At 43.4% G+C, this 27066-nt stretch overlaps 1 protein-coding gene across 2 annotated transcripts; it reads right to left on the reverse strand.

Annotated features, from left to right (window-relative positions):
- Window positions 1-235: 235 nt before the first annotated feature.
- LOC140171433 (protein phosphatase Mn(2+)-dependent 1K-like) lies at window positions 236-21849 on the reverse strand. Of its 2 annotated transcripts, XM_072194692.1 has the most exons (6): window positions 21727-21849; window positions 6036-6547; window positions 5773-5812; window positions 4295-4493; window positions 3437-3554; window positions 236-2233 (listed from the first exon to the last, which is right to left on the reverse strand). In XM_072194692.1, the coding sequence occupies exons 2-6, from the start codon at window positions 6489-6491 to the stop codon at window positions 1979-1981; spliced, it is 1068 nt and encodes a 355-aa protein (XP_072050793.1). In that variant the 5' UTR covers window positions 6492-6547; window positions 21727-21849; the 3' UTR covers window positions 236-1978. The 2 variants fall into 2 exon arrangements, with proteins under 2 accessions (XP_072050793.1, XP_072050792.1); XM_072194691.1 differs by lacking the exon at window positions 5773-5812 and having other exon boundaries at window positions 237-2233; window positions 5996-6547.
- Window positions 21850-27066: the final 5217 nt, after the last annotated feature.

The raw sequence follows: 27066 nt of genomic DNA on the forward strand, positions 1-27066 counted from the left end.
ACATAATAAGGGACCGATTGTTATTTACGGCAGGGGGGTAATGGGCGTTTTGGAAAAAATATCGACAAAAAAATTCGCGTTCCCCCCTTGCGTCCGCTCAAAATTTCCGGATCCCCCCTTCTTTTCCCGAATGTCTCCATTTAAAACTTAACATTCCCCCCCTCCTGGTTCAACAAAAAATTCGCGTTCCCCCTCAAGACCCCAAAAAATTTCGGATTCCCCATCAAAACGCCCATTACCCCCCCTGTCGTAAATAACGATCACTCTTTAAGTTTAATAATATGCACCTTTATGCTGTATTATATATAATAATATAGAAGCAGTGTTGTCGCAAATAGGTACATATTGAGCACTCGTAAGTGTAGTACTAAGTATTGTACAGGAGATCATTTTGCAGTACAGTTATTTTCGAGATTTGGAGTGAGAGAGAAACATTGTTACATATTTTTGTTAATTCCCGGTTGGTACTCCATTCACAAAAATGACTAATTGCGGTTTGAATATTATCATGACTATAAAGCTGAATTTATACTCGATCAGTTTTGCAGAAAAGCAATTATCACCCATGCTAAGTGTTTACTTCTGTTTTCAGAGCGTCAAGCCGATCAATCGATACAAATCTCTGCGGCAAAAACACTGAACATCGCTTTTGCAAGTTGAAGAAATCTGAACTTCAGAGCGATTACACTTTACACATTTTAAGCATTTTCTTGATTATTAACTTTCGGTGATGAATAAATTGAAGGTAATAATTATTATTGACAGCAATGGATGGTCTAAAAATGGATTTTGTGGTATTTAGAATATTATAATTGTAGTCTACAATCGCTGATAAGTATAAATGCAAAAGCGACGGGTGATGTATCACAAAATTCTGCGATTGGCAATCGCTTTCCAAAAGCGGTACATCGCAATCCCTTGGCGATCAAGTATAAATTAAGCTTTAAGGTCATCTTGTTTTCATTAGTTAATCTCTGTAACATATGTGACCATCCACCACGAAGTGGTAGTAAAGTCGGCTCTAGGTCATTTTCTGTTTATTACAGATTGTGAAAGAATGCACTTTTAGCTTTAAAATGACACCTCAATAAGCTTCATCAGACATCTGGAAGTGAAGTTACGGTTCATCAAAGGTCAAATTCCTATATATTTTACATTGAAATCCATTTGCTGTTTTTGATTGTATCTCAAAATGGAAAATGCCGACTTTACGACCAGTTTGTGGTGGATGGGCACATATGGCAGATTATGGCTATTCCAATTGATATCTATAGACCCCCTATATGATGACATGACCTTAATCTTCCACATGTAGCGTGTTAATGAGGTTAGCTGAATGAGTGACTCCATTTGACATCTATACACCCTGTGTGGGAAATTAAGGGGTGTATGGATTTCAACTGGAATAGCTTACTTTACAGGGATTTCATGCCAAACCAGGAGCCACTTCAAACCCACAAGCAGCCACTCCCAATTCAAACTTCTATTATTGTTATCAAAAGTGGCACACACATCTTTCGACTGAAACCGTCAGTCTTCAGCTTGGTTGTGATGCAAATGAGATTGGAAACATAGCCTGAGCACATTCATCGCTGTGTGCAACGTCCGGTTAGGCATTGTTATGCTTCACTTGACCGATCGCCAATCCATTTCTGCTTCAATAACTAATTGTACCTAATGCGCATGAGTAGTCCAATTAGACTGTCACAACCTTTACAATGACCTAACTGAACGTTGCACACAGCGATGAATGGGCTCAGGCTATGCTTCCGATCTCTTTTGGTATTCTTGTCTCAGCAATAAATCATATTATAGCCTTCTTGTAGCCAATCAGCAAGTAGTATTCATCAGGTTAACCAGTTACATTAAGGTTACAAAGGAGATTGCTGTTAACTTTAGCTCATGTAATTTTTCGTGCATTGCAGATTTTGAATTACTTCTCTTGCTCTTAAATGCAAACAGTTCCACTTTTACAATTTCAAGGTTCCACTCTGTGCCACCTAAGGCTTATCATCATATTTGGATTGGTAAAACGCCCCCACTGGCCTAACGGTATCACTATGGCACTCACATTGTCGTCACTTCCAAACTGTAGTGCGTGGTCTACGACAAAATCAGCAGCCTCTTGCGGAGAGTGGCAGCTTATTACAGAGTCGCAGATTTCTTGGTCGTTCATCACAAAATGGACGCCGTCCGTTACCATGACTAAAAAGCCATCTTTTGTGTGTTTGATCTGTACAATGAGAATAATCATTGATAGATTAGACTGAATAGGTTAATTTGATCACAATACTATAACATGAAATGTTTGCATGCATACAAATTTTGCGATTGACATAGATTTGCAAAATTTTAAATTGTGTTCACAAATTTGTCTCTTATAATAAACTAGGTGGTTACCCGTATTTCGCGGTTCTCGGCTGTCATAGTTATTGGCTTTTGCAGATCTCAAAATCGTTGACCATGGATGACCTAACAAACACACACCTGGGCTTCCTTGGCCATAGTTAATTACACCCACCGACCAAGTTTGAGCACCATGAGCAATTTGAAATTTTTGTTTTTTGACCCAAGTTTGAGCTCAATGGGAGCAATTTGAAATTGTTACCTTTCTTGACCTATGACCTCTTAACCGTATGTCTGGCGAAAAGGTCACCATGGAAACTTTTGTTTGTTAGTCGTCCAAGGTCCACCCACCCACCAAGTTTGAGCTCCATAGGGGCAATTTGAAATTTTAACCTTTCTTGACCTATGACCTCTTACCCGTAGGTTCTGACAAAAAGGTCACCGTGGAAACTTTTGTTTGTTAGTCCAAGGTCCACCCACCCACCAAGTTTGAGCTCAATGGGAGCAATTTGAAATTGTTACCTTTCTTGACCTATGACCTCTTAACCGTAGGTATGATGAAAAGGTCACCGTGGAAACTTTTGTTTGTTAGTCCAAGGTCCACCCACCCACCAAGTTTGAGCTCAATGGGAGCAATTTGAAATTGTTACCTGTCTTGACCTATGACCTCTTAACCGTATGTATGACGAAAAGGTCACCGTGGAAACTTTTGTTTGTTAGTCCAAGGTCCAAGATAGTGGGGGCATATAATGCCTATAGGGATCCCCAAGGGTCGGGAATGCACTGAATGCTCTGCATGCTAATCATAGGCTTCAATATAAAAAGTTGCAAGTCTCAAGAATCACTGAACCAATACTAGGCTTGTTTGTACTCATTCTAATGTATTTTTCATGCCGATTCCATATATGGTCATGTAAATGAACAATTATAAAATGTTCGATTATTTCAAGAAAATTTGATACTTGTCATGTGCAGTCGACACCCATGTGGAGAGGGTTAAATGTAATTTGTCCAAAAATTACATGCCCAGCCCAGGTCATTTCCTCGGGATAGAGGTTGGTTGGTAGACGAAATACTTGAATAGTCTTACCTCTAAAGATCTTGTTTCAGGTTCAGCAGTGACTCCAAATTTTTTGAGTGGCAAGTCACCGATACTCCGAGTCATCGTCAGTACACCATTTACCAAAGGCTTTCCAAGACTATTCCAACTAAAAATATAACAAAAGAGAAAATGTTAGGCACCCTGGCAGGTCATACTGGAATTTATGAAAAGTATAGGTATGTATCTTAATAACTCAAGACATGCATATAACTAGCATGGTTGAGTACAGGATTTCATTTTTCCCTGTAGAAGTCCTTTTCAGAGGGCTGAACTTTCGGAACTCTGGCAAATGCCACCTCTCTGACAGTTCTTCTAGTGTATATACATGTAAGGCGCATCATCTTGTTGCTCTGAAAATGGCAGTCCCCAGGGTTCTGAAAGCTCAGCTCCCTGAAAAAGCCATCTCTTGGGAAAGACTAACTCCTGCTCATGTTTACCAACCTAGAGTACCAAGTAATTTCAAACTAGCATGGTTGTTTTTAGGGGGTCCAGTCTCTGAAACATTTTCTGTCCTGGTTGGATGGGAAATAGGATTCCATTAGGTTTTAATTTTTCTGTACGGATATCGGGATAGCAGCGTGATCCAGCGGTTACAGTCTTTGACTCTGATGCAAGAGGTCCCCAGTAAACTACTTGTTTTAAAACTAGTTTTTCTTGTATGTTTTATTTAGTTTCTTCTTTGTTTTGGCATGTTTTTCTAAACTGACATCTCAGTAACAAGGTTTTCGACAAAGACAAATGAAAATGTACAAAAAACATTGATTTGCACATTCTTCATAAATATAAATCAAATGAAATATCTCAATGAGCAATTAAAAAAACAGATTTCACAATTTCTAAACTCACCTAATAATTCCACCACATCTTTTAATCCTAGCTTTCTCTTGTGTGTTATACTCCGGCTCATGATCGCAAGATAATCTCACTGCCTTCGCTTTACGACACACCAATGCTCTGCTATCGCCAACATTAGCCACAACAAGCTCATTTCCATTGCGTAGTAAACATACGGTGGCTGTTGTACCTGTGTTTGCTATTTTAGGGTCTGGGTATAATAAGGAAAAATAAAAAAAATAAATTGGGTCAGTGGCAGAATTATCAGGGGGATACCACCGGTTTGTGACACAAAATCAAGCATCACTAGATCTAATTCTTTTGACACATTTTCCATCAAGTGTACATGTATCCGTCATTGCCCTTGGTAGTGCAGTTGGTAATAATCACAGAGGAGTAAGATAAGACAGAGCGCGTACCACCAGTCAAAGTCTCCGCCTCATCTGATAATGAGGGCCGATTGTTCCATGAAATGCGCCAGGCGAGACTGCTAGGCAATTACCGCGTATTTTCACGGTCTATCGCGTAATCGCGAAAAGCACGCAACGCTCTATCGCGTATACACGGCACGCAGCGCTGACGTGATGGTTAGTCACGGCACGATCGAACAATCGGCCCTCATGAATATGCGAGAACTGGTAGCATACAATACACGGGGACTTTGACTGGTGGTACGCGCTCTGTCTTATCTTACTCCTCTGTGGTAATAATGTTTTTCTTAGAAGCACATCTCTGCACATTCAGTCAGCTATTTGCTACCTGCTATCCAGACCCCTCCCAGTTTGAAACTGCTAATTGGAGGAAGGAGGGGAGTATCGTATTCTTGATACTCTTAACATCCATCCCATTACAACATGCTCACATCCCACGGGTTTATAGCACCAGAACAGTGGGCAACTAGACTAGACTGAGGGGCTACATGAGGGGAGGGGGAAACGGCATAATAGCACACACATCAATGCTATATCATTATTCTTACACATCACAAGATTTATTCATTCCTGTAAATTGCCATTTGTTAGCCAAAAAATCAATACGGAGAGCAGAGAGGCTACATGGAGGGGAGGGGGGGGGGGCTAAAGTGTCAGAGGGATAGGATACATACCTCCATAGACACCTGTACATGTAATATAACCAACAGTTTATTATGCAGCCAGGGGGCAGGGATGTAGCTACTGTGGACGGTGGCGGAGCCTGGTACTCAGATTTAGATCCCACCAATTTAAGATGTGCACCCAGCACTAAAGTGTCAAAAACTGCAAAATCCATAGAATTTGGCCAAATTTAGGCAATTTCAATAAAATGTCAATTTCATGAAAAATTCCCTCAAATACCACCAGCACTAAAAATTCTCTAGCTACAATGTACAACCCTGGGGGTCCTGATGAAGGAGACTCATACCACCTTTGTTAGGGCCTGTTACTCTCATTGCTCAACACAGACATTAATGCCAGTTTGATTTGATCTCCCTTTTATACCAGAATAGTTACCTTTCAACTCTGCAACATGCCAAGCTAACATCTTATTGACCTCCACAAAAGCTTTGGATAACACTTTCTGCAAATCATTGATTTCATCTCCTTTTATACCAGAATACCTACCTTTCAACTCAGCAACATGCCAAGCTAACATCTTATTGACCTCCACAAAAGCTTTGGATAACACTTTCTACAAATCATTGATTTCATCTCCCTTTTATACCAGAATACCTACCTTTTAACTCTGCAACATGCCAAGCTAACATATTGTTGACCTCCACAAAAGCTTTGGATAACACTTTCTGCAAATCATGTTCACCTTTGATCTCAGTCTGAATAAGATCGCACAAATGCTCCACTGTAAAATCAGCTGCTAAGGCTCCTGCATGTCCATCAAACAACCCAAACAATAACAGATTGGGTTGTAACTCCTGGATGATTATACGATCTTCATTAACAGACCTGCGTCCTTGTAGTGAAGCTGTTCCTACATTCTCCAGGGAAACTTTTGGGATTGGGATGCCATGTTTGATGCTTTGTTCCAGCAATATGGGTTCATAGATACGTTCATCCCATGAGCCAAAGCTGTCCCAATCTTCTCTACGGGTTGAGCTGTGACGTACTGCCACTGTACACTTACAGGTTTGGACTGCGAGGGCGCTACTGTTGTTGCGAAGGTAGTTTGATGACAGCCGCCTGGTCAGGATTCCCAGGGCTGTCCTACATGCCATAACAATTTAATGTTGGAGTTCTTGGTTTGACGACTTAATGTTCTTGAATAAATTATCTGTGGAGGGAAAAATACATATTTGTGAAAATTAATTTTAAAGGCTATTTAATGTTTTGAAAACTTTCATTTTGATGGTTTTGTTAAAATTTAAAATCAGATGAGGGTTCCAACAATAAAGGGGTGTGACGTGTGACCTGATTGACAGCCTCATCCCCTTTCTCCAGTCATCCCCACACTTTACCCTATCAAAATGCAGATTTTTTGTATCAGGTGAAAGCTCATTTTAAGGTGGTATTACACCCCTTGATAAATTTGTGACTATTTTTGCATTTTTCTCAAAAAAAATAATAACATAACACACTGGTAACACTAGAATTAATACCGTACGCAGTTCGTAATTAAGGTGGCCCCACACAAAGGTGTGTAAGTGTAAATAACAAAGGTTTTTAAAAATAAAAGTAATATGCAATATGCAAATTAGCTCATTAAAGGGGCATTTCGTGATCCACAGCCTCATCCCCCCACTTTTCTCAAAAAAAGTTGAGATTTTTATATCACTGGAAACCTCTGTACAAAATATTTCTTGCAGATTACTTCGTTTTGCAAAGATATCATGAAATTTGAATTTCGTTCTGGTGCACCAGAACAAAATTACAACGCATTGTCTATGGAGCAGTGTAATACACATAATCATGCATAACTCGCATAAGCATAAAATCGGAATCAACTGAAATTTTGGGAATAAGCTTTTTTCGTGCATATGTACTGAAAAATGTCATAAAAAGAGGATGCTAGGATCACGAAATCCTCCTTTAATATTCATAAATATGCAAATAACATGCCACAAAACTATACAGCACATTAGGCCACTATATTCTATCACAATACCAAGTTAGAGCCCGGGGTTAAAAGTAGATCGGTTATTGTGTTTAAAAGCTGCTCTGGACTGGATTATGAAAATGTAGGCAATATATGCAAATAAGCTCATTAATATTCATAAGTATGCAAGTAACATGACACAAAACTATACAGCACACCAGGCCACCATATCCAATCACAAAACCAAGTTTGATATAATATTGGATGGCTGAGCATGATACCATAACATATCGGATGAGTCGTAAAAATATCGGACGAGCCAACGGCGAGTTCGATATTTGTATGACGAATCCGATATATGTTATGGTATCATGCGAAATAAGCCATCCAATATTATCATTATTAGGTTTTCTTAACTCCTAATAACCCTGAAAACATAATAATGAAGTTGATCGGTTGCGTTTCAGCTGCAGAGTGGATTCATGTCAATTTAGGCAAAATATGCAAATAGGCTCATTAATATTCATAAATATGCAAATAACATTACACAAAACTATACAGCACATCAGGCTACCACATCCTATCCCCATACCAAGTTTGAAGTTGATTGGTTACTGTGTTTGAGCTGCAGAGTGGATTTATGAATTTGCTTCCGCCCAGACAACCAGGCAGCCAAACAAACAAATAAACAAGGCCACCATTTGGATGATAACATAAGCACCATATACATGTGTGGGGACCAAAAGGTTATGGGCAAGGAATCCAGTCACTAGCTCTACACTGGAATTTCAGTGACTCAAGACAAGCGATACGTTATTTATGATAAGAAAAGAGGTACCGCTAGAATGTGCCTCATTTTTTAACATACCGTATACAATGTATTTAAGGTTAGCCGAGAGTTTTCATGCGCTTGATTTCAGAGGGCGTAAGTTCATAACAGAAACAGCCATGCAGAAAATGAACAAGCGTGCATCGGGACGTAGAGCCTACTTACAATAGAATATCGATCCACGGTCAAGACATGAAAAGGCTATGAAACTTGGCTCGTGCCGGAGCTCGGATGCCGGGGGTGGCACAAGCCATTTTCGCAATTTTCACAAGGATTTTATAAATTTTAAAATTGATTGGGGGCACTTCGTCAAGCTACGCCCTGGAAAATGTGTTGATTTTGAATTTATAGCCTTGATATCTTTGATGAAATCAATGCTGCTATTCCCCTGATTACAATGTAAGGGTAGGCAACAACAACAATATCAAAAAGCAATTAGGCCTATTTGTAAATCGAATTTGGGATGAAAATCAACAAGACAGACTTAGCAGGCCTACAAAGTGAAAAACAATCAATCACGATTCACTGCACTCAGCGAATCAATCAAATAAAACTAAAAAGAAAGGAGCAAGAAAGAATAAAGAAATAGTGAAAAGAGAAAGAAAGAGAGAAAAGAAAATGAACGAAAAAGAAAGAAAGAAAGAAATGAAAGAAATGAAAAAAAAGAAATGATAAAAGAATGGGAGAAAGAAAAGAGGAAAGAAAGGAAGTAAAAATGAGAAAAGAGAAAAAAAGAAAGAAAATTCAGCCACACGGAGACTCGAACCCACAAAAATAGTTCATATTAGATTCCCAGTCCAACGCTCTATCCACTCGCCACAGATCAACTTACACAAATTGACTGTTCTCAAAGCGGATGATATAACTATAATTGGATGCAATTACATATGATTACAATCGCGTCCGCATTATGGCTCTTAGAATAAACACGCATGTCGGCGCTGAAATTTTGAACGAACTGATGGAGGAAACCTCGTTTTGCAAAACTAGCTTCAATTTGGAGTGAAAATCAAATGGAATAGCAATTGGCAGAATGTTGAGAAATAATAGTCCCAAACAGAAATGTTTGGTAGACTCATAACCGGTGCGATCTTACCTTTCCGATGTTGATTAAGATACTTCTTGCATCGATCCCGAGATGCGGAAAAACCAATAGTCATTTTGTCCCCCACAAATGAATAAATAACAAAACAAAACCCGATCCCCCGCTGGACTCACCCAAAAGGTGACGCACACCATATGATCGCCCCTTATCCGACTTGGGATCCCCTACTCGGACCAAACTTGTAGGGGTGGCGGGGTCGGGATAATCAACATCGGAAAGGTAAGATCGCACCGGTTATGAGTCTACCAAACATTTCTGTTTGGGACTAGACTCAGTACACCGGTCGATCTTACCGTTTCCGATGTTGATTAAGATACTTCTTGCATCAACATCTGAAAGATCGATCTAGCAAGTAACCGACGGATGGAGGTACAAGATTGGTCAGCATCTGATCAGGGATCGGGAGCGGTAACGATGGTTTTCGCGAGGTCAGAAAATATTTTCCCCAACGGTCGGGAAACAAAAAAGACCACGCGATCACAGACATAAACCTCCTTACTTAATAAGTTTGGTGGTTAAGAATAGCGACACTGGTTCTTACCATGCTGAGTATTCTGTATAGTCTGACAACCTGGTACCCGTACACCACCGTATTATGATCGCCCGAACAATGTCCCGGTAAACCTCCGCCCGTCTCTGATTACTAACGTAACGGAAGTATCGTAGAGAAGGGCGAAGGTGGCTTCCGGGACACCGCCTACTAGATCTCCTCAAGGGACAACCGAACGGTATACCCAAGATGATGAGATAGCTTCGTGTCGAGTGGGTCGTGGGACGCGAAACCTTCGCGATCCCCGGACCCCACCAACACCTGGACCAGCCATTGCGACAGCGGCTGGACCGAAAACTCTGTAAGGGTGATGAATGCGGTCGTGAGTCCCTCGCAAGGCTTGTGTTCGGAAGAAATAGTGCTGCAGCGCCTTATCGGACACCCCAGCCTATCTTCGGCTTCAGCCGAACCTTGCCCAACCCTGGGGATTGGAGAGGGGCGAATGTCGGTATGCACCGCGCCGTTCAGTAGTCACGAGAACAGAGCGCCAAACAGTGTCGCTCCAGTGTTTGTGAACACGGAAGCTAACCTCGAGACCGTGTGCAACTCAGCACCGCCGTCCCGAAGCCAACGCCAAACCGGAAAGCCATCTTGAGAGTTACGTATTTAAGCGTCGCTTTTGACGGAAGGTCAAAAGGGTGACCCTTAAAGTAATCTAAGACTGTGTTGGGATCCCTTAGGAGGATCACTTTCCTTTTTGGTAGACACTCGTTGAACATACCGTCGAGGCGTAGACTAATAAGGTAACCATCGGCTATGATAGTCGACCGCCTCGAAACCTCGGTGAATGGAGAGGACAGCTGACTTATAGCTGGCCCCAGTGGCCCGCTGAAGTCTTGCTTGGAACTTTTCTGTCAGAAACTCCGGAACTAGCAGCACAGAGGCTCTAGCGGGAGAGCTATTTGTCTCATTGCACCAAGCGTAGTATGGAGCCAGACTCTGGCTATACGTCACGGAGGGTAGACTTCCGTCTAGCCCGGCGATGAGAAAAACAGCTTCTGATGAAAAGTATCCCTCCGCTGCGTGTTCCCTGGTAAGGGCCATGCAGCTAACTGCAGGTGCTCTAGTGATAGACTGGGTACCTCCGCTCCGGGCATCCGGAGTAGATCTGGTACCTCGGGGAGTGCCAGCGGCCTTGCCGCTAGCAGAATGACAATGCAGTCTTCCCACCCGATCTTGGCCACCACCCTCATGAGTAGTGAGATCGGAGGGACTGCATAAGCTGTCATCCTCCCAGTCTATGGACAGAGCGTCCACGGTGAATGCTTGGGGTCCGCGACCCTTGAGCAGTACACCGGCAGTGGATGATTGCGATGAGATGCGAACAGATCTTTCGAGGGTGGTACATCCCTTGAAGATCGCCTGAGCGACCTGCGGAGCAAGGGACCATTCTGCTGGTCCCGACACCCTTCCTCGTGACAGATTGTGCGCGAGGATGCTGGTGACGCCAGCGATGTGTATCGCTCTCATCGTAATCTGCCTGAACTTGCACCACCCTATCAGGTGTCGTGCATGCAGGCTCAATCGTGGTGGCCCGGAGTCCCCTTGTCTGTTGGGGTAGGCTACCACGGTTGTGTTATCCGTCAGGACAACGGTATGTGATTCCACGATCACCTCCTCGTAAGCGAGGGAGGTTGATGTGAAACTCTGTCTCTATGGCCCCCATAGGCCCGAGGCGGAGTCTCCGTGGATGTGGACCCCCAGCCCCGCTTTGGCGCTATGGTCGTCACTACGTGACATACCGGGGTGCAGGAAACCTGACACCCTGGGTCAAATTGGGCTGATGGGTCCACCACCAGAGTTCCTCTCGCGCGATCTCGACAACGGAACCGCGAGGATATTGGTGACGACTGGGCCTGCAAGCAGGCTAGAAGGTGTAGTTGGGTAAGCCCTAACGTAGAAACGGCAGTACAGTACGAGGTCTACCATACTGGCCATTAGGCCTACCACCTTCATCCATGCCACAGCGGGTTTTGCCCGAGACTCGGCCAAGAGTCAGGCACACCGCACCATGTTCGTCACCCGCTCGGGTGAGAGCACCGCGAACCCCTCCGTGAGGGTGATCTGGGCCCCTACAAATAGTGGTGTTCATGCGTCGGGACCACGCTGGACTTTTTGAGCTGATCAAAAATCCAGGGTCCCGCACCCTACGGACTATCAACCCCATGAGACCCGTAGTCTTCAGTGGAGTGCGTCCAGTATATGAGCCAAACGTCCAGGTAGCAACTGATGTTGACACCCCTGTGCTTCAGGTAGGCTGCCACCGCTCTGACCAAGAGTGTTAAACACCCTGGGAGAGATGGACAGGCGGATGGCGGTATCAAAACTGGTAATTTTGATCCTGTACCTAGAAGCGCAGATGCCTCCGATCTTGAGAGGCGATTGGCATATGCAGATAGGCGTCCGAGAGATCTAGCGATGCTGTTCCCATGCCCCTGATGGGGCAGGCTAGCACCGAGGCGAGAGTCCCCATTCTGAACCTCTTGGGCCTGAAGAACGTGTTCAACAGCCTGCGGTTCGGATGGGGCTCCCGTCGCCGTCTTCCTTGGAGCCAATGGCTCCAAGATCACCCGTAGAACGGGGGTGACCGGGACAATCGCCCGCTTCGTGAGAAGCTGTGTGATCCCTGTCAGTAGTGCCCGACGCTGGGGGCCGTCTGACGGCACTACTGTGGACCTCTGAAATGTGCAGACGAATGTGGGGAGACTGGGTTGCCAGTCTGTAACCCCCACTCACCACTGACCATACCCAGGCGCTCAAAGAGATGGTTTCCCACCTCTGGGTGAAAGCCATAAGCGGTCGATCCACTGGGAGATCCCCTGTGGAAAAACCGCTGAGCCCCCAGGAATGCTCTGCCTAGCTTCCCTTGGAAGAGCGCTTGCTCTTCTTCGGGGCTTGCCAGCTGTTCCTGTGCTACCCTTGCGCTCCCAGAAATGGGTGCTGCAGAGGTAGTGGGCTCGGGTACTGTTGGTGGTGCACGGCCTGCTGAAGTCAGAGCTCCTACCCATGGTAAGGGCAGTTTCCGACCTCTTCAGAGTGCTCCCGTTGGTAGCTTCTTTGCACGGTCCTCCACCGTGGCGCAGAAGCATCCAAAGAGAAAAAGGACCCTGCCTTTCCATCGCGTTGAGCGATTGGAGTGGCAGGCCCCTCCCCGGCGCTGAGTGGACACCCTATGGGCTAGGCCCATGGAGCTCTCGTTGAGGCTAGCTGTTAGCACCGCTAATCGGCTCACCTCGCGGAAGAGCTCAGATGTTGTCTGAGCGTGCTACGCTTGACGACATCTGGGTCCCTCTCGGATCCCCTCAGGTAGGTCCCGTGGTCCCCCCGCGCTACACCAAGAGGAAGCGTGCAAGCACGCGGCGTCATAGCTCTACTGAGCTCGCCAGCCCCACGATATCTACCCGTGAGGTTTGCCGAATGAGAGTGCAGGCGTCCCCTGTGAGGAAGCAGCAGCTGAGCATCCTACTGAAAGGATCCCTGGTCCTCCTCCATGGACTCCCCCTTAGGGGTGTCCGGAGGAAGATCAGTGCTGTTGCTCCCTCGCGGGGCAGCGGGGAAGGAGATTGTAGTGATGTCACTGCGGACTCAGCTTCCGACTCCTTTCCCTCGCCCACAGTATCCGTATCATGCTCCGATGATGACGCTACCTGAGGACGGCATCTGAAAGCGGGTAAGAAGGCATAACCACTGTGTGGCTCGCCGACTACCTGCCAGCAGAAGAGGGAGTACTCCCGCAAGACCCTGAGGTATCCGCCATGGCACCACTGGGTCCGCATGCTCTCGCAGCCGTCGTCCTAGCGCTAGCAGCCCGGGGCCTACCCTGATCACGATCTGGGTTAGCCCCATGCCGGCTGGCCTGGTCAACAGCTGATGTTGGTACTGCGTGGCCATCGCTAGGCGACACTTGCCACGGTGCTGGGCCGTGGAAGAAACACCCTGCGGCGGGTACCACGGGCATACCCAGCCGGCAGCTGACCCTGAAAGGATCCGCCACCAGGGTAACCCCATGGTACTGCAGTACCAGCACCGCCTCCCCCTTGTTGCCACAGAGACTGTGGCGACTAAAGCGGGTGCTGCGGCACCGGTGCGGTATCAGCGTGGGTACCGTGAGGGTTCCCAACTGTGGACCGCTGTACCCTCGCCACACTGCGCTCCCTGTTTGGGGATCAAGCTGTGTGCTGGCGTGGTACCGGCGCTGGTACTAGCATGGGTACCGTGAGGGTTCCCGGTTGTGTACCGCTGTATGCGTGGTTCCAGCGTAGGTGCCCGTGAGGGCTCCGGCTGTGTACCACTGTACCCATGCCTCACTGCGTTCCCCGCAAGGGGAGCAAGCCGTGTGTATGGGTACCCCGCTATACCGGCTGTCCCTTGGCTAGAGGAGCTTGCCTAGTACCACGGGTAGCTGAGCGTGATACCCCGATCAATCACCTCGCCACCTGAATAGGCAGCGTCAATCAATGGAGCTATGCCGTGTTGATTTGACAGTGATCGATCAAGAGAGGGTAATTGACCCATTGACGGTAATGGATCACCCCCGCTCCGCTGGCTCTCGAGGACATAAGTGGGTTGTTGATCAGCTAGGCTGTTCAAGCTACTTATTGTACCCTCTAGAGCTTCGCCCAAGGTCGCTGTGTGTGGCGGACCACTCACGGCAGCTATGGGCGGGTGCATAGCGGCTACCACTGAAGTCAAGCCGTAGCTCGTCTTTGTAGCTGCCACCGAATGCACCTGGGTCGCTGTCCCGTGAGAGACTGCGAGCCCAACCCCTGAATAATCGCCAGCCAGTCCCTGTGGACAGCCAGCAGCTATTCTAGGGCCCAGGGTATCACTCGGCGGTCCCGCCATGGAACGCTGCCGTGACAACCCCAGTTGGTTCTGCTAAGACTACACCCACAGCGTTAGCCGCGGTATCGTCTCTGCTGAACCCATGCATGCTAGGGTTCAACCCAGGCAAGCCCGGGGTACCCTTGCATGCTGCCCGTCGCTGGCTACTACTGTGGCTGTTTGAGCCCGTAGATATGCCTGCAACAGACGGGTGTCCTCCTGCTAAAAACCCGTGAGGATTTTCGCTAGAGGACTGGTATCCTCCTGCTACAAAACCCGCTAGGGTTTTCGCTGGTGGTTACCGCTCTGCTGCCTGCTACTTTGCTCCGACGTATAGTCAGTGCTTTCGCTGGCTGCTGAGCCTTTGGACGCCGCTTAGCAGTCCCGAAGGAACCGCCTGCTTGTCCGGGACCGGAGCCCCTTAAGCAGACCTGCCATGACCCATAGGGGCTGTCACAGCAGAATCTACCGTGACGACTGGTATCCTCCTGCTGCAAAACCCGCTAGGGTTTTCGCTGGTGGTTACCGCTCTGCTGCCTGCTACTTTGCTCCGACGTATAGTCAGTGCTTTCGCTGGCTGCTGAGCCTTTGGACGCGCTTAGCAGTCCCGAAGAACCGCCTGCTTGTCCGGGGACCGGAGCCCCTTAAGCAGACCTGCCATGACCCATAGGGGCTGTCACAGCAGAATCCACCGTGACGACCTTACCAGTGCCCTTGGTAGATTTCTTCTTCGTCTTATGGCGATGACGGAGCCTATCCCAATCGTCAAGCTGGAACTCGGAGAGTCCTAAGCAAAAGAAAGACATCTAGAAGATCGTGAGCACTCCCTGTGGGTGAAACAGAGCGGGTGTGGGTCCCGCTCCGTCACCAGGGAAGGGCAAGCCCGACAGGGCCGAGGCGAAGCGAGGAGAAAGGGAGGGGGCACTACCCCCCAACACGCGACTCAAGCCCAGTAAGCAAACCTGAGCACGGAGGCTGGTCGCTAAAGTTAGTGGTAAAGTAAGGACTGGCTAACTTTATTACTAAAATGTCAGACGGGTCCCTACCAATCCCCACCGTATGAATATCTGATTAACTCGTCTTTATTGGACGGTAATGAAGACATAACGATAGAGTAATCACCCTAACATAGCAACAATAACCTACCGTACATGAAATACAATGTGTATGTACAAACATCTATTGTAACTTACAGGCTGCAATGGTTGTTTTACGTGGGAAACAAAATGAATGGCGTCAACGAAAGCGGCCATTTTGAATTGCTCGTGTCCCGTGATACAAACGGAGGCACGATATGTAGCTAAGTTTTGGATCGTTTTTGTCACTTTTTCGCCAGAAAATGCCGTCAAAACTATCCTCAGCCGAACAATACCGGTTTGGTTTTACCTAAGGTGTGAAACTACAACCAGTATATCTCGCTTTGGTCGAGAAATTGATACACAGTGCTATGAACAATCGATAGGCACGTCTGTGTCAGTCGGAGACCAAGGAGGATAAGGGATTTATCATATGGTGTGACGTCACCTTTTGGGTGAGTCCACCGGGGATCGGGGTTTTTGTTATTTATTCATTTATGTGGGACAAAATGACTATTGGTTTTTCCGCATCTCGGGATCGATGCAAGAAGTATCTTAATCAACATCGGAAACGGTAAGATCGACCGGTGTACTGAGTCTGTAGGTATTCAGATGTCTAAATTAACGTCTCGTAATCAAGATATCGATAATTTCACAAACCAGCTTTTTCTCAAGCAAATTCTCCAAAATTTTCCCCCAAAACGGGCTTTTAAAATTTAATTGGTACTGTATTTGGTTCTTCCCCATGGCAACATTATTTCTTTGAACGATTTGTAATACAATACGAAAAAGAAGAAAACATCGCTCGGTGTGGATTTATACGGAGCGCACATTTGAAAAAAACCTCATGGAACGTGTTTTGATCTTGTGAACATGGTGGGTAAAAATGCTTTAAACGAAGGATTTTAAAATTTATTCTAATAATTTGTATATAACACACACAAAAATGTTAAGCTACATCCAATGCACCAACATTTCACTCGCTGCGATATTTGATTACTGAGAAAACTCTGTTTTAGAGAACAACTTTATACGTCTTTTATACGTTTTTTATACGTCTCTTTGTGTAACCTTAAATGAACCACTTGTCATGAATCACTGAAATTTCAGTGAAGTAATTGGATTCCTTGCCCTATACATAACTTTTTGTTACCAGTGTGTAGTTATTTTCTGAGAAAAATGCAAAATTAGTCACAAAATGTATCAGGGGGTGTAGTACCACCTTCAGGGAATTCAACGTTTGCACAGTATATTTTGTGGGACATGAGCACACACAATCAGACATATCAAATTGTATTCTGAATACGAGGAATGCCCTTCTGATATCAAATTATTTTGCTTTTTGAAATTCGCGATAATAAAAATTTAATGGCAAATTATTAAAAATTTGATATTTAACAGTCTTCGAAGTTAATTTGATTTCAATTTTCTGTACTGATGTACTAAATTGCTATCTAGAGCAACCAGGTGTAATGGGTCGATACATGTACTTAATGAAATGTACCTCAGTGAACAGATCACATCAAGATCTTACAAAATATGTATATTTACACTCCCATTACTTTGTACAGGTTCCCCTTGTTTTCATTTTCATCCGGCTTTCATCCAAATTTAAACATCAGCAAAGAAATATCAGTCATTGCAAAAAATGTCAACGCTGGTCTACAAAAAACGATAGCAGCCTACTCTAGGATCGAATGCGCAACTATCGTGTGCAAATTCAAAGATAGAGTTCTTGAGTCAATCTTGTGAACCCTGTATAGAATAGACAGACAGAGAGGTACTACTGGACCGATACTAATTTTGCGAGACCTCTAGCCCCGGTGGGTTCAGTCTTCACTGACAATGTGTACGCATGATGGTTCCAATTAGGGGTACTTTTCAAGAAATGTCCGCGGAATTTTCGAGGACAAAATTGTTTGTGATTGTCCAAATAAGGGGTGTTTTGGAGCAAAATTGTCCTTGAAATGAAAAATACATGTAGGGTGTATTTCTAGGACTTTTGTCCTTGTTTTACCACTACAGTTTTCGTTTTTGAATTTTTCTGTCCGTTTTTTAATAGTTCCACACAAAATTGACAGGGTATTTTTCCGATAAAATTGTCCTCATTTCCCGTGAAATAGGGGAGGAAATTCAAAAGCGTCCTTGAAATGGTAAAAATAGGGGTATTTATTTCGGAAAAATGTCCTTGATTCCTTGTGATAAGGGGGTAAAATGAAAATGCGTACTCAAAATGATAAAAATAGGGGAGGTATTTGGGGGCAAATTGTCCTTGATTTCGTGCAAAATAGGGGGTAAAATTGCTACAAATGTCCTCGATTCCCTGTGAAATAGGGGTCATTTTCAAATCCTGGAACGGTCATACGTCCTACCTTCAAATACAAACTGAACCCACCGGGCCTCTAGCACAGGCCTGAACATCATAAAAGAATGTGATGTTGTGCAGCTTGGACAGCAAATGAGGTGCAATCTATATGATGATGATGATTGACGATTCAATACACAGATTTAGGATTTCTCTTCCGGAAGTCAATTGGTGCCAAAATTCCTCCCACAATGCAATAGGCGTATTGCTAACAATAGACCACAGTTTGGAGGGTATCTCATTTGTTATGCAATACACATATTTCATTGTGTGGGAACGAATTTCAGCACAAATTGACTTGCGGTTGAGGAACCCTAAATCTGCGTATTTAGGCAATTAGGGGTCCATTTCATTAATATGAAGCTTCGTAAGTATCGATATCATTTGTAACTTACGACAAGTTGTAAGGTAAGTTCCATTTACTAACCCTACAGTCCCTACTTACGAACGGTACCCTTCGTAAGTAATGGATTTACTACAGGGACCCTTCGTAAAGTTACGTCTAGTATTGGGTATTCGTAACTTAACGAACGGTTACTTGAGTTACAAAGGGTAAACAGCACCAAATGGGCATGCAGCTGCAGTGCAATTAAGGGTCTTTGCAAAATACTATATTCTAAACTAAAACCTACACTCCATCAGGGGCTGTGCAAATAAGAGGGATTGCCATTTTTAGTAGGGCAACAAGGGGGAAAGGCAGGTTGAAAGGGGGGAGGTGGCAAGAGATTTTCAATGCACCTACATGTACATGTATTCATGGGGCCAGGGAGTTCCAATAATTGAAACTTCAGGGGGGGCACAAGGTTTTTTGGCAGGTCAAGGTGGCAGTGGTCTAATTGTAGTACACAGCTCATTTTGCATGGATGGGGGGGGGAGCATTTTAGGCAGGCTATTTTGAAACTGGGGCCAGGGCAGGGCAGGGGCAGAAACTTGTATCATTTTTACACAGCCAGATATATGCATGTATATATGTATGATGAGACAGCTCCTCCTGATCCTGACAAGTGACATATTTTCTCGGTCGGGGCCACGCCACATCCATTCATGCATTGGCGTGAAAAAAACTTATCGCATATTTTTATTTGCAGAGAGTCAAACATGGCACAATAATTAATGTGATAGCTAATTGTGATACACTCCAGAGTAGGCAGAGTCCAGTGAATGCGAATGTTGTTTTCACTCCAGTGCTATTGTCAGCCGGTTCATGCCTGGATGTCCGACCGACAGAATATGTATAGGTGTGCCAGGCAAACCTTAATTAACACATTTGCTAGTCAGCCAAATTCGCCTAGAACTAGTCACGATTATCGCACTTTCAGTTTCCCACACGCTTGAACGGGAATTGGATTGCGTATTTTTCGATGTCTAGTGAGCAAATTTTTCAATATTTTGAGAAAATGATGTCAAATTTTCTATTCTGTATTGTTTGGTAATAATGTCTTTTGCCAATAGTAGGCCTATGTTTAAAGTTGTAATTTTGTGTTTTTGATCGCAAAGATCGGATATTTTCGTTCCCGATTCAATTCTGAACCCTTCATAAGCAAGGGTGCCGATTTCGCAGAACTTTGACGATAATTTTGCCTTTTGGACACTAAAATGCTTTGATCCTTAATTTTGTTTCAACCGAGTCTTAAATTAGCAAGCACAATACGGTTGGTACCACTTTTATATACATTGATGAAATTTTTTTCAAGTTTCTAACCGCGCAAATCGTTAAGTGTGTATTTCCCATTGACATCCAAAATGGCATAAGCCAGTCCTCAATATACATAGGTACGGCGTATATAGGACTGGCAAGCGAGTCTACCTAGAACCACAGAATTCTAATATCATAATATGTATCAAGAACCGGTCAAACTCAAAAAAGGTACGGCAAAATAAAAATAAAATGATTCACAAAAAAACAAACAATAACCAAACAGGAGCCTAGTTCACCACGTAAACTTATGGCTCAAAATTCGGACCGCTCGCCAATAAGTTTACTGCTTTCTATGTTTTGAAATTTGTTGACGTTTTAACGATCCCCGATTCCCGGTCGCTTATTTTAGCCGTGTCACGTCACATGCATGACGCTGGTGGGTACCAACCAAACTTCAGAAAAAAAAAACCCTCGATCTCCGATAACGATGTGATATGGGACTTACATAGGATTACACAGAGATATTTCTTGCCAAAATTTGACCATTTCTAGGCAGTTGGCCTTACTTTCTCTGCGCTTTATGAAAAGGACAGTCTTAAGTAAGTATAAGTGCAACGCTTTTGATGTTTTGATGTTTTGGGAGACTGGGAGGGTTCAGAACAAAAAAAATGATGGAGCCTATTCTTGACTGTGTAATATTCCTTCAACCAGTTGCCGTGCGGTAACAGTCTTATAGTAATGGACAGATAGTATCAGTTTGTGAATGAGGACATCGTATAAGTTCCTTGTACTAACAGGAGCCCATGATGGAGGTCATCTTTTCATGCTTTTAAGAAAGTGATTTCAAGTCAACAGCAGCTCGAGATCTAAAATACTACAAGTATACCAGAGAAAATAAAGGTAGAGAAGCGACACTCTCTGCAAACTGCCTATACCGTGCTATACAGCGGTTGAAGACAGGCGTCATCGCCGGCCAAGTCTTACTACGTACGTGTAATGAGAAGATACCATAGAGTCCTACATAGAGATCTGAGGAAGAGACGGTCCGAATTGACCTAGTGACCTATAATTTATTAGAGAATCACATTTTTAGAGTATTTGCTCCGCCCACCGCTGTCAATCATTCTAATGAACAAATGAAACAAGCTCTGGCATTCTGGCAATGACGTAATCCTAATTATAAATGAGAAAATCACATTGTACATGTAACTGTCTGCTGTACTTCATGTCTTCCAACAAGTGCCGGAGTGTCGCTAGCCTGAGTATACTATACTTATATGATGTACAAATAACTATAGTGGGAATTCCAATTGAATGAACGCAGCTTTCAATAGCGTGACGAACATTTGCGTACACTGTGCGATGTACGCCAGCGTGCACGTGTGCGACTGTGCGTGAGTATAAACGCGACAGCGAATCTAACCATGCCAACACACTCATGATTGGTTAGCATTGTATCCAAGGTCGTGCGCTCGCGTTGTAGTTTGAAATACGCGATATACGATCGCGGTTGGATCGAGTACAGCAGTTGAAAGTAGACTGCGGAACTCAGTCCTCAATGATAGTCAGTCATTTATCTTTTGGTCGTTATATGACTATCATTTGAGGGACTGAGTTGTTATAATATATCTTCCGAGGTGCAATTTCAGACAATAGCTGGGGATTAGTGGGGCAGAGGTTATCTATTGAATCCTTTCATGACCACTGAAGCATAGTCAAGTCTGCCAAGGACACTCGGCACAAATTGAAAGACCATCACAAAAGAATGCATGCATGTCAGGTCATCGACACCAATTTGGTGTTTGTTATGACACAAATTTTGTGTCTGTTATGCACCTCGAAATATGTACCTTAAAGTCTGTATCTAAGTTGAAAGCTGCGTTCATATTCATTCAATTGGAATTCTTACTATAGATCATGAGATGAATCATGTATGATCTTAATTCATGTTCTTGCTGTCATGCCGCCTGCACGAATTCTCTGAAATTTCACTGAATGAAAAACGAGTTTCTCAGTTGTACACACTTACCTAAAAACGGGTACGTTTTCAGCCACAGGTTTGAGCCTTTGTTCACTGTGATTTATCAATGATATCCACAAACCACATTCATGACATTATCCACATTCACACTTGCACTTCTATCATGTTTACATTAATGACCTTAATTTGACCTAAAATCCTTGCTCTGATCCTTGGGTAATGTGGGTAAAATAAAACTTGAATTAGTATGCATGTACGCATAATACATTAAACATGTAGTCATTGGTAATACTTAGGCTAATAAAATAACAGAGGGCGGTAGATCGGTGTTTTTGCAATGTGTTTTTCAGTGTTTTTGGACGTATAGGCCGATCAATTGAGTTATCGTCAACACACAGTGCTCCAGGAGCGCTATTTTCAAAGGAGACCCATGAAAGTGACATAGGCCTACCTGTGCCCCGGCAGCGTACGAACTAGGGGTCTATCAGAAAAAAGGGGGTCATTTCGTTCGGTGTTGGCAATGTGAAGAATGTATGGGGTGCCCAAAATTTCACATCATTAGGCCAACAATCAAAAATAGCGTTTTACCCAATTTTACAGTAGTACAACTTGAATAGACTCATTGGTGAGATTTTAATTTTGAGGACTAAGGGGCTGTGCAATAATTATGAGCCCTGGGGAAGGTAGAATTGGGGGGGGGAAGATATTTTGGCTAGCCGAAAGGGGTGGGGAGCAATTTTTGGCAGCCGCGGAGGGGGGGGCAAGCGATTTTGGCACTCATTCTTGAGGCGCCTTTTAAATGAAACGCTCTAAAAAGGCTTAGGAAAACCGCACGGAAACGCTTTAATAGGCCTAAGCAAATTTTCCTGCTCGCTACGTTCGCAACATGTAGGCCTATATTGACCATTTAAAGTTTGTAAATTGGGATTCCAAAAATTTGGCATGTAGGCCTACAAGGGGGGGGGGCAATGATTTTTTGGCGGGCCGAGAGGGGGTGCAAGAGATTTTTGGCGGGCCGAGGGGGGGGGCAAGCGATTTTTGGCAAGCCGTTTGGAAATTTTCCCCCCCCCCCCCGGGGCCTCATAATTATTGCACAGCCCCTAATTGTTCAAAAAAAAGGGGGTAATTCAAGATAGGCTACTGAAAAAACGGGGTCATTGGGTGTAGCCTTTGTCAAAAATACCGCATGGGCACATGACGCATGTCAATATATGGGTGTGCCCCCTCCCCCGGGGTTTAAAGACATGAAATTAAGAAAAGTTCTTCCCGGTGTCAGTCACAGGGCCTAAATCCCGGGAGCCTTAATGTATTTTTGCAATAATTCCATTTCCGTCACATAGGCTATTGAACTGATTTTTGGACCATGCAAAATCGTCATGAAAGCTCATGAATGCGGCACTAAATTTCAAGTCGAAGTCTGCAAAACCGATAAATGATTGACTTTGTTCTCCGTTCTATATACTACTACTTTTTTTTCCATTTTTTCTTTCTTCCTTTCGCTTTGCTTCTTTTCCCCCTCTCTCTTTGGAGACGGTGCGTGCTGGGGCAGTGTCGCATCTGGGTCCCCCTTTTTTTTTCATCACACAATAGCGGCATTTTTTCATCACATAGCGGCATTTTCTTTCTAATACATCAGTCCCGATCAGAAATTTTGAAGCGATATTACAGACTCATCACTTTCCGGATCTACATAATTTCTCTATTTTTCATTTTTTTAAAAGCTCAGCATTTAGGGTATATATTATTTTGATTATTGTTATATTTTCGTCGCTGTCTACTGAAGATATAGTAGCATTTAGCATCTCATCCCGATTCATCATCTCTTTCTACTCTAAAAGCCATGCTTTACATTATTTTCTCTATATTTTTATTTCATCACGTACGGTAGCGGCTAATTTTTTCTTTCTAATACATCAGTCGCGATCAGAAATTTTAAAGCGATCTTACAGACTCATCACGTTCCGGATCTACATGTTTCTCTAGGTTTTTTTTAAAACCATTTTTGTAATAGTTCAGCATTAGGCCGAATGACGTTTTTTAATGCGCAGAGAAAGCGCGTGCTAGGAAAGTCTTCGGGTATAATTTGATTTTTGTTTTGTTTTTGTCGCTATCTACTGAAGATAGCATTTAACATCTCATCCCGATTCATCATCTCTTTCTACTCTAGAAGTGTTTACATTATTTTCTTTATATTTTTATTTCATCACGTAGCGGTTAATTTTTTTAATTTTTTAATTTCTAATACATGATGCAGTCATGTCTACAGTATAATTCATCTCGACCTTTGCAGGACTTCAACCCCATTAAAAGCTATTAAACCAAGATAACACTCATTGAAACAGCTCAACTGATTAAATCGGATCTTCTCTGGTTGTGCACATGTGTCTGTTTTATATGTGCGGTATCGCTATGATGTACTATAATACAGCTTCAGTTGGGTAACTGATTATAAAGGAAACGCAAGGAAACAATGGTATGTGGACCTTTGTTCACGAAATGAGACAATGGCCTGCTTTTTGTTAACCAGCATTCTTGAAAATGAGCAACATAATGATTGTTGACTTAATACGGTTTGGAAATAATTTCTTCATATTTTTGGTGTTATCTGTCGTTTACATATCCTTCCTAAAACACAAAAGTGCGACTATTTCCAAACACCTAAATTAGCTAAAAATTTAGGACATGTTACAAAACTATATTTTCTAGAATTTCATAGAATAGTTTAAATGTAGCTTGTACCGTTTTTTTGTGGCATCCTTCAGAACGGAGCGGTCCGTTACCAATATAGCTCAATATTTTCGGTCAAATCTCCATTCAATTAACACGGGGAGTTGGCTAGCTATGCTTTGCCCTCACTCATATTCTACGAAAGTGCGACTATTTCTGAACATCTAACCTAGCTGTAATTTTAGGTCATGTTAGAGAAATATATTTGCTAGAAGTTTGGAGAATAGTTTAAATATTGGCCGGTTATTTTTCACACAGTGATGTTAACTAGGCAAATGCAATATACTTCTAGCATTTTGTAAAGGTCGCGCGTCAATGGTGAGAGCACTGTGTATTGTGTATAGGAAAACGGACAGTAACTGCAGTATGAAATCAGTCCCGATCAGAAATGTTAAAGCAATAGTCTATAATTTACATATTCATCACTTCCGGATCTTTTTTTTTTTTTTTTTTTTTTAATAGCTGAGCATTAGGCCGAATTAGGCCTACGTTTTATTAATGCGCGCAGAGCGATCGCGTGCTATGAAAGTCTTAAGGTCCGTATGCACAAAAGAGTTAGACCGGGTCTAAAGTTAGACCTTGTCTTAGTGGAATTTAGTTCCATCAGGAATGGTCCTTTACTATAATTTCCTTCCCACAGTAGCTAGCAAATTCTAAAGATTTTTAACCTAAGCAAATGTAAAGGAAAATGTCCTTTCACCTGAGACTAAATTCCACTTAGACCAGGTCTAACTTTAGACCAGGTCTTAATCTTTTGTGCATACCGACCTTATATATAGTTTAGCTGCTAAAATCCCAATTCGGTATACAATTGTGCACTTTATGATAAAAGCATGGGGGTTTCCACACATAAAGTACATGGTCTAAAGTTTATTTTAAAGGGGCATTTCGTGATCCACAGCCTCATCCCCCCACTTTTCTCAAAAAAAGTTGAGATTTTTATATCGCTGGAAACCTCTGGCTACATAATGTTTATGTACAAAATATCTCTTGCAGATTAATTCGTTTAGCTAAGATATCATGAAATTTGAATTTCGTTCTGGTGCACCAGAACGAAATTACAACGCATTGTCTATGGAGCAGTGTAATATATGGGCGGCCACGTGGGTCAAAAAGGGTATAAGACTAAGAAAGGGGTGTAAAATCCAAAGAGGGGTCTAAGACTCAGAAAGGGGTCTAAACCCAGAAAGGGGTGATAACTTCCAAAAGTGGTCTAAAACGCAGAAAGGGGTCTATACACATCAGCAAGGGGTCTAAAACTCAGAAAGGGGTCTAAAACTCAGAAAGGGGTGTTAACTCCAAAAGGGGTCTAAAGTTCAGAAAGGGGTGTAAAATCCAAAAAGGGGTCTAAACACAGAAAGGGGTGTAAAATCCAAAAAAGGGCTCTAAAACTCGGAAAGGGGTCTATACACAGAAAGGGGTCTAAAACTCAGAAAGGGGTGTTAACTCCAAAAGGGGTCTAAAGTTCAGAAAGGGGTGTAAAATCCAAAAAGGGGTCTAAGACTCAAAAAGGGGTCTAAACACAGAAAGGGGTGTAAAATAAGAAAAGGGGTCTATAACTCAGAAAGGGGGCCAAAAAAACAGAAAGGGGTGTAAAAGAAGAAAAGTGGTCTATAACTAGGAAAGGGGTCTAAACACAGAAAGGATGTAAAATAAGAAAAGGGGTCTAAAACTCAGAAAGGGGTCTAAACACAGAAAGGGAAGTAAACTAAGAAAAGGGGTCTATAACTCGGAAAGGGGGCTAAAAACAGAAAGGGGTCTAAACACAGAAAGGGGTGTAAAATAAGAAAAGGTGTCTATAACTCAGAAAGGGGGCTAAAAACAGAAAGGGTGTAAAAGAAGAAAAGTGGTCTATAACTCAGAAAGGGGTCTAAACACAGAAAGGATGTAAAATAAGAAAAGGGGTCTAAAACTCAGAAAGGGGTCTAAACACAGAAAGGGATGTAAACTAAGAAAAGGGGTCTATAACTCGGAAAGGGGGCTAAAAACAGAAAGGGGTGTAAAAGAAGAAAAGTGGTCTATAACTAGGAAAGGGGTCTAAACACAGAAAGGATGTAAAATAAGAAAAGGGGTCTAAAACTCAGAAAGGGGTCTAAACACAGAAAGGGAAGTAAACTAAGAAAAGGGGTCTATAACTCGGAAAGGGGGCTAAAAACAGAAAGGGGTCTAAACACAGAAAGGGGTGTAAAATAAGAAAAGGTGTCTATAACTCAGAAAAGGGGGCTAAAAAAAGAAAGGGGTGTAAAAGAAGAAAAGTGGTCTATAACTCAGAAAGGGGTCTAAACACAGAAAGGATGTAAAATAAGAAAAGGGGTCTAAAACTCAGAAAGGGGTCTAAACACAGAAAGGGATGTAAACTAAGAAAAGGGGTCTATAACTCGGAAAGGGGGCTAAAAACAGAAAGGGGTCTAAACACAGAAAGGGGTGTAAAATAAGAAAAGGGGTCTATAACTCAGAAAGGGGCTAAAAACAGAAAGGGGTGTAAAAGAAGAAAAGTGGTCTATAACTCAGAAAGGGGTCTAAACACAGAAAGGATGTAAAATAAGAAAAGGGGTCTAAAACTCAGAAAGGGGTCTAAACACAGAAAGGGATGTAAACTAAGAAAAGGGGTCTATAACTCGGAAAGGGGGGCTAAAAACAGAAAGGGGTCTAAACACAGAA

This window comes from Amphiura filiformis, chromosome 15, assembly GCF_039555335.1.
Source record: "Amphiura filiformis chromosome 15, Afil_fr2py, whole genome shotgun sequence".
NCBI classification, from domain to species: domain Eukaryota; kingdom Metazoa; phylum Echinodermata; class Ophiuroidea; order Amphilepidida; family Amphiuridae; genus Amphiura; species Amphiura filiformis.